General features: G+C 41.8%; 1 protein-coding gene across 14 annotated transcripts in view; it reads right to left on the bottom strand.

Annotated features, from left to right (window-relative positions):
• adgrb2 (adhesion G protein-coupled receptor B2) overlaps positions 1 to 12,084 on the bottom strand; it is a 259,112-nt gene that overhangs the window by 61,098 nt on the left and 185,930 nt on the right. For all 14 annotated transcript variants that reach the window (XR_003743370.1, XR_003743369.1, XR_003743371.1 and 11 more), the window contains one exon: positions 4,105 to 4,208. Coding sequence is in view for 11 of the 14 variants with exons in the window: in XM_028964746.1 (XP_028820579.1) it covers positions 4,105 to 4,208 (104 nt within the window). In the remaining 3 variants the exon portion in view is untranslated. The remainder of the gene's footprint in view (positions 1 to 4,104; positions 4,209 to 12,084) is intronic.

Here is a 12,084-nt window from a genome sequence, read left to right as displayed (position 1 = left end):
ACCTCTCCCATGTATTAGTGTGTGTTCTTCCGGGGTTCACTAGCACCCTGATTATTCCCACCTGTTCTTCATCACAGGTAAGTGGTGGTACTCACGGGTGCTTAGCGGGATAATGACTTCTGATCGGTGATTGGTTCGTTTAGCGGTAATAGGTCTGTCCACTCCTCTTTATAACCAGCCGGTCCCTTTAGTCCTGCGCTTGGTCCCCCTCACACAACCGGAGTTCATTGCTGCACCGTATGCTGTCCTTAATGGCAATGACAGTGAGCCCCACGGTAGGAATGCAACTCAACGCTCCCCTCTATTCTCACTACAGTTCCACCACGCAGTTTTTTCCCTGAGTTTAAATAAAATACGCATTTCTCATTTTCAACCTGCGTCCTCCACCTCAGCTAGAGGGGAACGTGACATGTAGATTCTGTACACAAGTTTGACAATAAGAAAGTTACAAGTTAATCTAAATATTCTCTAAAGAGGAAGGTCTTGAGCTGCCGTGTGAAGGTGCTCAGTGACCCAGCTGTTCTGACCTCGAGGGGAAGTTCATTCCACCACCGAGGGGCCAAGACGGAGAAGAGTCTAGATGAGCGTCTTCCTTTTACCTTCAGAGATGGAGGGACCAGGCGAGCAGTACTGGAGGCTCGGAGTATATGAGGTGCAGTGCGAGGTGTAATAAGGGCTGTGAGGTAGGATGGTGCTACTCCATATTTGGCTTTGTAGGCGAGCATCAGTATTTTGAACCTGATGCGTGCAGCTACTGGGAGCCAGTGGAGGCAACATAGCAGTGGGGTGGTGTGGGAGTACGGTGGTGTACAGGCTTCCGCTCACTTCCGCTTCCGGGTTGCTGTCTCCCTGGCTGATCTTGCTCCCCCTGGTGGGCTGGAGGTGGTATGTTGGCGGTGACAATATTCTAATCTGATCAGGTAACGGTTAATGTTTGGTTAACGAACAGCGGATTGGAAAATTAATCGAAATGAGCATCCCAAGCAACAACAAAACATCTCCAAGCTCCATCAGTCTCTGACCAAGGTGCCACTAAGGTCCTCTTGATCAAGGTACTGTCCCCACACACTGCTCCCCGGGCACCTGTCATGTCTGCCCACTGATCACTAAGGTGATGGCCAAATGCAGAGGAAACATTTTGTTGTGTCACCGTGTGCTGTGCTGTGCTGCAGTGTTTCACGATTACAATCATGTAACTTCTACTATATAACTTTTGCTGCTGTGAATTATGGGCGACTTTTAACTTGGAACAAGATGTTAGAAATTACCCCACAGAAAAGTGGGGAAAAAAAGCAAACCAATCTGAACATAATAAATGAGACAGAAATGGAGAAGAATCACATTGAAGTGACATGACAAGCTGTATAGGCAACATCTAATACATCTAGCAATGCTAAGAGTCTGAAAGGTAAGTATTACATATATGCACCTTAAGCTAAGTTCTCATACTGTAATCATCTAAATAAAACAAATTAACAGAATTATAAAAGCTAAACATTATACTCAATAGCTTTTTCAGAGTATTGTTTTCTTTTGGTGTAACAATATTACAGTAAATTATTTAAGCAATTTTAATCATGCTTAATCAAAAAAGTAACTTGTTTGCTTGACTTATGCATTATGAACACAGAGTGCTCCAGGTTTATTTTGATTGTTTTTGGCTCTCTGGTCTTACAGTTGAAAGATCACTTGTCCTGGTATTTCTGACCCAATGGCTATTGGGCATGGAATGGGGTGGTCAGAAAAGGAGAATACTTCTTGATCACTTCTTGGAATATGGGAAACTATCAACAACACACACACTAGAATGCAATGATGTTGTAAACAAGCCAGATGAGTGCAAACTTTTTAGATGCCATAATACTGTCAGGAATAATACCCTCAGTCTTATCAACAGGGGAATTTAATCATAGATTAAACCGGGTACAGGGACAAATGACCAAACAAGGATAGGACATGGCAAGAAGGCATCTATACTAATATTCACAGATTAACACAATCAGATAGTCAGGGATACACGACGGTGAACACAAAACTCTGGTCTGGGAAAAATATCCACACATGACAATATCATGTTTGGAGGCCAAAAGGCACTGTATATAATCCCCAAAGAACCATACCAGCAGCTGTATGTTTGGAGGTGGGAAAACCATGGGGTCGGACTGTATTTCAGCATATGGCACTGGCACGGTTCATATAATTGAAGGAAGGATGATTGGGAAAATGTACCAAGAAATTCTTGATAGAAATCGGCTTCCATCTACCAGGATGATGAAATGAGGGATGTTTCAGGAGGACAATGATCACAAACACACAGTCAAGGAAAATCTTAAATGGTTTCAAGGAAAGAGATAAAAGCTGCTAGAATGGCCCAACTAATTACCTGACCTGAATCCTATAGTGAATCTATGAAAAGAACAAAACCTCAGAGTTCATATTAGTTGCCCACATAACAGTCAGGATTTGAAGACTGTGTAGAAGAATGGGCCAACATCGCATCTGAGAAATGAATGGATATAATTGCTCCCTATAGGAGGTGTCTTGATGTTGTCATCTGTGTTTCCTGTGTTGTTCTTTTATGACACATAACAAAATTTATGGACATCTACGGTTTGATGTGTGAATTGGATGGGTTGTTACGGGCAACTGGTGATAATTTCTTGTCGATAGCAAAAAAAAACTGATTTTAAAGGAAAAGAAGGAAACATTTTATATTAATCTCAGTGTTTTAGAGCAACTAATAAGTTTTATAATTTGGCAACATTTTCTAAAACATTTGACCTATGTTCTCACATATGTTGTGCAATATCCAACAAGCAATCACCACTTGATCTGAAGATATTCATGAAGATATTTTTTTTTTTTGTGAGGAGACAGTAAAGCGATCTTTAAGTCTGCTAAATTTTCTTCCTACACACATTCTAGCTTGACTTACTTTGTAATTAAACCATTGCTGATGTGTCCAACAGTTGACACTGTTTGCACTGAATCAAGCGCCCAGAACACCTCCAGGGTCCAATGAAGGTACAACCAGATGAATCCTAGTCCCTAGAAGTGAACTGCTGACAAGACGACTCAGCATGTACCAGCACATGGGGTCACCACAGCCACTACCACCATAACAGCTAAAGTTGGACTTTTTCTTTTCTTGGACAAATCATCACCAACCCTGCACTGAAAACAATTGCAGGTTTACTCTACCCTGGAAGAGTTTTTTTTTTGTGGAGTTTTTCAATTGTGGGGGGTGTCAACTGTAGGGTCTGTTAAAGCCCATTGAGACATACCGTGTGTGAATATGGGCTATATAAGAAATAAATGTTGTTGTTGACACAACCCACACCTTGACCTTTTCTGCACTCAGGAAGAAATCTTGGGAAACAATGAGTCAGAGAGGGACCCCCTTTCAGTCCAGAGTGAACATCACATCCTGGACAGTGGCCAAGATGTGAGTAGTGAGTGAGTAGTGAAGTGAAAGTGAAGTGATTATCATTGTGAAACACTGCAGCACACCACACGATGCAGACAACGAAATGTGTTGTCTGCTTTTAACCCATCACCCTTAGTGAGCAGTGGGCAGCCATGACAGCAGTGTGTGGGGATGGTGCCTTGCTCAGTGGCACCTTGGTGGATCAGGATTTGAACCGGCAACCTTCTGATTAAAGTTAAAGTGAAGTGATTGTCACTTGTGATACACAGCAGCACAGCACATGGTGCATACAGTGAAATGTGTCCTCTGCATTTAACCCATCACCCTGAGTGAGCAGTGGGCAGCCATGACAGGCGCCCAGGGAGCAGTGCGTGGGGACGGTGCTTTGCTCAGTGGCACCTTGGCGGTTCCTTAAGCCGCTTCCTTAACCGCTAGGCCACCACTGCACCTAAAAGTAGTTCCCTTTTCCGCTGCAGGCAGGGTTTGAACCTCAGCCATTGCAGCTTTTAAATCCATATTACATGGTCTACTATGATGATATTGGTACATCTCTCCAGCTTTCAGGTGATCTGGGGTGATCCTTTATATAGAGGGCCTCCTAAAAATGGATTACTTTCTAAAAGGCAGTCTAAGTGTATTTGATGAGTTGTATGAAGTATGTGTGGGTGTGTGTTTACCTCCAGAAGGCAGTGTATATGAGTAGCAGGATTAGAAGTGCTGTGCAGGAGACCCCACAGCCCACCATCAGCGGCACAGATGGCATACTGGAGGGACCCATGTCCTAAGAGAGAAAAAGAGAATACTGATTATTATTATTTCTCAATGTAGTGACATCTACATGAATGTATCAATCAAAAGGCATTAAACTGGTAATCTACTTCACCCGGGGCAGGTGTATACACCATTCACTCAAACACTCACACTTACAGCAAATTTAGCAGGAGTTAACAGAGAACCTGGAGGAAACACAGAATGTGAAGGCAAACTCCACACACACCATTTCCAGATGGCAGTCCCAGCTTTCACCCAGTAGTGATCCTAAACAAATCCCAGACTCACACTCACAATTCAAGGTCATGGAGTTATAGACCACACCACAATTTAGTCCTTGTCTGTTTTTGGCCTTGGTCTTGGTCTTGGTACCCTCTGGTCCCCGCAATGTCTTGGCCTCGGTATAGGCAGTCTTGACTACAACACTACAAAGTTATGCTATTGTAATATATTTGGATTGTCTTGGTGAAATATCAAAGGGCTTCCCAGAGATCAAAAGTCATCTGAATGGATGAGAGCATGTCATTATTGCCTTTGCAGATGTGCAAGCTGCCAGATCCATAGTCAGGGCCAGGCCGTGGCATAGGTAATATAGGCCAAAGCTAAGGGCGGCATCCATCCAGGGGGCACCACAAACGGGAGAAGGAAAAAAAGTGTTTTTAAAACTAGTTGGAATAAATGTCTTAATATGAAAAGAACAAGACTATATTAATTTACTAAAGCCTATTATAAAGCCTTTCTGCATTTTTTGTGGTCCTCCTAGATTCATCAGGCTCTGACCTTCAGCTCTTACTGGGTAGGTTCGCAGCAGAGTCTGAAGCGGCTGGGTTGAGGATCAGCACCTCCAAATCTGAGACCATGGTTCTCAACTGGAAAAGGGTGGCTTACCAACTCTGGGTTGCTAGAGAGGTCCTGCCTCAAGTAGAGGAGTTTAAGTATCTCGGGTTCTTGTTCACGAGTGAGGGAACAGGCGGATTGGGGCATCGTCTGCAGTGATGCGCACACTGAACCGATCTGTCGTGGTGAAGAGGGAGCTTAGCCAGAAAGCAATGCTGTCGATTTACTGGTCGATCTTTGGGTAATGACTGAAAGAACGAGATAACGGATACCAGCAGCCGAAATGAGTTTCCTCCATAGCGTGGACAGGCTCAGCATTAGAGATAGGGTTAGGAGCTCGGTCACTCAGGAGGGAGTAGAACCGCTGCTCCTCCACATCGAGAGGAGCCAGTTGAGGTGGTTCGGGCATCTGGTCAGGTTGCCTCCTGGACGCCTCCCTGGGGAGGTGTTTTGGGCATGACCTGCCAGCAGAAGGCCCCCGGGTCGACCCTGGACACGCTGGAGAAATGATATCTCCAATGTGGTCTGGGAATGCCTTGGGGTCCTGCCAGAGGAGAGCTGGTGGAGGTGGCTGGGGAGAGGGCTGTCTGGGGTTCCCTACTTGGTATGCTGCCCCCGCAACCCGGATAAGCGGAGGAAGATGACGACGACTATTAAGTAGTAGTAGTAATAATAATAATAATAATAATGATATCTAACTTTACTATCGTGCCACCATGGCACACCCCCTCCTTTCCCACTACACTATGGGAAGCCAAAAGGGTCAATAATCTCCAAGTTCACGGCTCATTTTTTAAGCAAACACTATGTTCTGGGGGCACCACATAAAATCTTGCCTAGGGATCCACATTTGTTATGGCAGGGCCTGTCCATAGACACCAACACAGTACCTACCAAAAACTTCCACACAAACTGGCCTCTGACAGTAAGACTGGGACCCCACCAGTCCTCCACCCGAAAGATCGACGGCAACAACTATTGTTATTTTGTCTTGTTTATTTAACACAGAAACACAGCATTTCACCAGATTCTCAAAATATGTTGATAATATTATGTACTGTTGATGAAGAAGATATTACATCATTATGTAATTGTTCCACAATTTGTAGATGCATCTTTACTGGAAGCACACAGTCTGTGTAATATTATGATGCAGGGTTGCTTTAGTTGATCAAGTTCAGCAATATCGTGAGGGAATAAATGCTGAAAAAATACTGATTGATCAGTGATCAGTTTTCTATCGGATGGCAATGATTCATTCAGGTTTATAGTCTGGTTCAGGGTGCACGAGCATGGATTGTCTACTACAGAGGACCAACCTCAACCCCATTGGGAATTTTTGAGGTGTGCAGGAGACTTTACACAGTAGTTCGACCCTCCAATTGTGAAACTGAATACAATCAAATGTACGAGTGTGATACAATTTTTGTGTGTGTGTGTGTGTGTGTGTGTGTGTGTGTTTGTCAGGGCAGTATCAGGCACTCAGCAGCACTCACCACCCTTACAGGCAATAGCCCTCACAAACCATGGATAAAGTGCACACTGTACAGCTTTAGTTCTCCTTATTTTGCAGCTACAAGCTTTAATAATCTCTTGAATTATGAATGATAGGTAATTCAAGACAAGGATAGCAATTTGAAATTTAATGCTCTATAACTGTACCGGAAAGAAGGTATTGGAATGGCAATTGTTTAGAGAACTTTCATATATAGCATTCTTGAAGCAAGAGAACTGCATAATTTTTAGGAGAAGGACATGCTCCAAATTGCAATCTGGAGTATTCATCGTCTTAATTCCAGTCAATGGTTGAAGGCTTGAACTGTCCTGTGTGACCCATTGTTATACAGTACAGGCCAAACGTTTGGACACACCTTCTCATTCAATGTGTTTTCTATATTTTCATGACCATTTACATTGGTAGATTCTAACTGAAGGTATCAAAGCTATGAATGAACACATGTGGAGTTATGTACTTAACAAAAAAAGGTGAAATAACTGAAAACATTCAGTGAGAATCTACCAATGTAAATGGTCATGAAAACAAAGAAAACACATTGAATGAGATGGTGTGTCCAAACTTTTGGCCTGTACTGTAAATTAATGTCATCTTGACTAGAATACATTGCATCTAATTCATTTAATGATACATTTTTCCTAATCAGTTTACATATCAGAATGATATTTCTTAATAATCCGATACATTTTATTGCTCTTAAATTCAAAATTACAAAATAAATTGCAAGCAAGAGTGAAGTAGGTGCTAAATAATGTGAGAGGTCATATTAATAAGATTTTAAAAATATTTTTATTTAAAAAATGGAAAACTCTAACGCTCAAAGAGCCGGTTGCCGAGCTGGGATCCAGGAGATTTTATCACAGCATCATGAAAAGATGAATTAGGGGTTTTACAGTTCCCACTCTTCTTGCACTCGGACTGTCTCGCGTTACTTCTGCTCGCCGGCACTGGCATTTTTGCTTTGGTTCGGACGCATCGGCACACGTGTTTTGCGTCAACGCAGTAGATGACATGAACACATTGGGCCCGCCCTAATCTTGACCCTCCGATTCCAAGATCCAAATTCATTTGTGGAATAAAACTGCAGAAATGAAACTGCCCCGCTCCGAGATCAACTTGGCTGAGATGGCCAACATCAACAAACTAACAAATTATATTTTAAATGTATTAAGGTTCCTAAAGCTCTGGCTTCCCATGGGGCAGCGGACAAAGTAAAAATATTAAGTGACTAAAGGTCCCTGTGACGTCATCACTTAGAATGACAACAATACAATAAATTAATTTCCCTTCTGATGTGACAATCCCAGCAAAAGTCAGAGATATGGGACACAAAAGAGTTAAATGCCAATAATACTGAGCTTGCCAGCGCTAATCCAACATTACAAGAGGTGGGAAATGTGGAGGACCATGGTCAAAACATGGAGCATGTGCTGAGCAAGATGATAAAAGTATAAAGTACTCAGCTGGAAACATGATATCCACTGAGCTGGATATCTAGAGAGCACATCTGAAGATGGATTCTCTATATTTACATGAATTGTTTGAGTTATTATTTTCTTAAATTCTTACATTTTTAAAGTTGAATTTAACTTTTGACCAGCTGATGAACAGCCTGTTTGAGGTTAAATGCAGTTTTCAATAAATTACCTACTCTCTAGATTGTCTCTTCCTCATGTTTCTTCCTTTTTGCTTTTTCAACCTGCTCACTACAATGAGATTTTCCAAGGTCTTGCAATTTTGTTCAGGAGTGTGTGTGAATGCGTGTGTGGCAAAGTGGAAAATTAACAAAGCCACGAATAGGTAAGAGCCCCCAATTGGATAATTACTGCATTAATGGTTATGTTTCAGCTGCCAGCAAGTTATTTTAACTGAATTGATGCAGTGAGCAGTGTCTCATTTCTTAAACAACCATGTCGAAAAATACATTCTGTGGTCATGGAAGAGATATTAATAAGTTTCAGGAAATTCTAATTAATATCAAGCATCAATCAGTGCCAATCAAAGAAAACAGGAGATTAATAAAATGGCTAAGAACTGGGTATGTCTAATTAAAGACTAGAGGGAAAGTGGGGAACCGTGGAAGAAATATCGGTAGAATAAGATGTTTGGTGGAATCAACAGCTGAACTGACTACAAGCATTTCCACAGGCACAAAGTGAAGGAACCTCAAGGGTTTGGGACTAGTAAGTCATGTAGCCTTAAGAAAAACACTGATTACTGAGGCTAATCATAAAAATGGACTGATTGGACTGAAGGTCACGTTGCTTTATTTACCATGTTCCAGAGTGAGGGGGTGGATCAGGGTATAAAGTGAAGCAGCCATCATGCCTAGTTCCTACCATACAAATTTCTACCATTACATTTAAATTTACAGCATTTATCAGACGCCCTTATCCAGAGTGACTTACAATCAGTAGTTACAGGGACAGTCCCCCCCTGGAACAAGTTAGAGTTAAGTGTCTTGCTCAGGGACACAGTGGTAGTAAGTGGGGTTCTTAGGAACCCTAAGAGATTGGTTTTCCTCACTCATGGGAAAATACTTTAGACACAAAATTTAAAAAAAAATTGTTCATATACCAAGAAATGAGTTGGGCTGTGTAGGGTTTGCACCGGTGTATTTTGAGTAAAAGAGTAACTTTCTTCCATATTAAACGTGTGAACATTTATTGAAATAGCGGAGATCTGCCCAAATGATGAGGAGACTCAGGTGTGTCTTGTTTCACTTCCTGTGAAAAGGCAGCAAGACAGCAGAAATAACAGAGGGGAATCATGAGCTGTCTATCCTACCAGGCCCTGGGGCAGTGCTGGGGCTGAGCAATCAGGAACCAAGTCTATTTTGAGAACAGGAGGTTTAACCTACTTCTCCTCACTCTCCCAAGTGGTGATTCATCCCTTTCTCCATCTGTACTATAACTCATTATGACAATGAGCAATACTCATAGAACAAGAGAAACAATGAACAACAGACTAAAAAGACAGAAAAAGTGACAAGAAAATGAAAAAGAGGTGAATAAACTTAAGAGCAAAGCAACTGACAGTCACATTAATCTTTAAGAAGAGTGACTCCCTGGTATAAAGCATCCTGAGACATCTGAGATAAAGCCAATGTTTGTGTACACATGCTTCTTCCCCCTCCCTCTTTACATCCTCACTGGGCTAACATATTCTTCTGACCCAACTCCACTCAGTTCCCATGAAACTTGTTATTTCCAAGACCCTCAAAAAAAGTGCCAGATTGGTGGACTTTGAGACACTGTAGGGCCCAGGGACAAACCATCTTCCCAATCGCCTCCGGATAAGAGTTTCCTTAGCCCAGTTCCTTGGAACCCTTGAAGAGTTGCAGATGTTCAGGCGTGGTTAGCATGTAGCTATATGACCCAGAATAGGTGAAATGGGGAGCAGCAAAGCGGCCCTAAGAGCAAAGTTGGTAAGGTGTGGTTACTTTTAATAAAGAAAAATATTCTGCATAGTGCAATAGGACATCATGGCCGTTACTAAAGTAAATGATTAGCATGCTCCAAACCAAACGGCAAGTGATAATTAGCCAGTCAGTACTAGAGCAGAAGATCAGCATACCCAGCAAAAGGACTTATTGCTGCTTTTATTTTGTGTTCATAGGATCAATATTCCTGATGCGCTAGTGCTACTACGTAGGACATCAGTGTAGAATTGTTACTAACTGCCTTTTTTGCCCAGTCCCCTTCTTTCTGAGGTCAAGAAGAGTATAAATTCATTTGAGGTGTGAAAAGAGGCGTTAGACTGGTGACTATTACAGCAGTGGAGGTGAGTAGAAGACACGTGATCATACAACAGCCACAGAAAAGTCTTTTGTCCTTCAGCTAGTCCTCTGAGCGCTCTTAGCATGCAGGGTGGATCAGTTCACTGCTCAAATGTTTCATTTAGAGAATAGTGAAACATATGCATTATACAACAATCCATCCATCCGGGAAGGCGTCAGACAAGCTGTGTCTCATTTCATAAGACGCCTGCAATCCGTGAACAGATCAGCAATGATCAGGCCGGCGAAGAGCTGTGAGGCTGACTGTGTGGACAGATGATCTCGGTTAAAATAACGGGATGGAAGATCCACTGGCTTATACTGCACTATAATAGAACTTCACTTACTGTGCCTATTAATGATCTCTTTAATCTGTGTTGCTATTTATGTATGTGCCTCACAAATATAATGTTAGCTGTATTGCAGTTAAATTATCCAATTAAATTTCAAAATAAGAACAATTCCATCTTCTAGATTTACACAAATAAATCAATTAAAACAAGAAATGTTATTTATATCTTGGGTAGAAATAATGAATGAAGGAAGCATAATTACTTCCAAAGGCATACAATAAATAGTTTTAATTTATAATTAACTACAGAGGCAAACTCCAAATATTTTTATAAACTCAGATTAAAAAGGAGCCTACTTTCTGAATTATTTAAATTCCCGCCTCCCAACATGTCCCATAATCCTCCCACATTCTCTACACCCCTTAGAAATGGGTGGTATCAATGGGTATCACAAATGTGATCTCCACTGTAAGCATCTTAGGACTCTGAGGATTTTTTTTACATGTCTACGGCATCTTTGCTCTGTCAAACAAGGAATTTTTCACAGAACAGTAGAACTGTTGTGCTTTTTATTAATTTATGGAAAATAAAAAGAAAACATTTGATACAGTCTTTGTAACTTTGTGAGCAGAGAAGATTGTGTGTGTGCGTGTTTGACTGAGTGTGTGAGAGTAAGATGAAGAAGGTTTAGGATGCTGACCGGCATCCAGCAAGCGTCAGTGCATGTTTAATGGGAAGAAAATGACTTGCCTGTTAATGGCTATGTTTATTCCCCATCTGTAAATGTCATTGTAATACACAATGAGCCCCCACCCCCTCCTCTAACAGCACACTGTCATGCTGCTCATCAGCCTTGTATGGAAATCTAGCAGCAACAGGAAGCATTTATTTGACAGCGAGAGTGTGGAAAATTGAGTTGTGGGGGTGGGGTTTTGCAGAAAGGTCAGAGCTCCATCTGATGAGAATGACCCATTTAATACAAACCCAGCCCTCTGAGGGCACACACACATATAGAGTTTATTACAATGTGGAATTCTCACTCAAGCCAACCTTGAGCCTTTTCCTGAGATGTGTAGAAAAGAACAATGCAGGTTTAGGACCTGTGCTGGTGGCACAACGGGAGCCTATGAAAATGAGCTGGACAAAAACAGATGAGTTCAGAAAAAGATTACAGAACCTGATTCTGGGTTTTTGGTTGTAATTTTGCAGAGGCAATAGATTGTTCTCCATATTGAGCATGACGACAATCATGATAAATGTTCTCAAATATATGAAGGAGAAAGCAACTTGGCCCAAAGGCTGGTCATATTTAGTGAACAGTGGTGACAAAAGGACAAATAAAAAGCTAATTTTTTCATTAGTTTAGTGAAGTGAAAGTGATTGTCTTTGTGACACACAGCAGAGCACACAGAGCAGATAACGTGTCCTCTGCTTTTAAACCATAACTCTTGGTGAGCAGTGG

The sequence above is a fragment of the Denticeps clupeoides genome, chromosome 20, assembly GCF_900700375.1.
Source record: "Denticeps clupeoides chromosome 20, fDenClu1.1, whole genome shotgun sequence".
In the NCBI taxonomy this organism is placed as follows: domain Eukaryota; kingdom Metazoa; phylum Chordata; class Actinopteri; order Clupeiformes; family Denticipitidae; genus Denticeps; species Denticeps clupeoides.
Note: the sequence above shows the minus strand (reverse complement) of the source record. Positions and strands in the feature narration are given on the sequence as shown.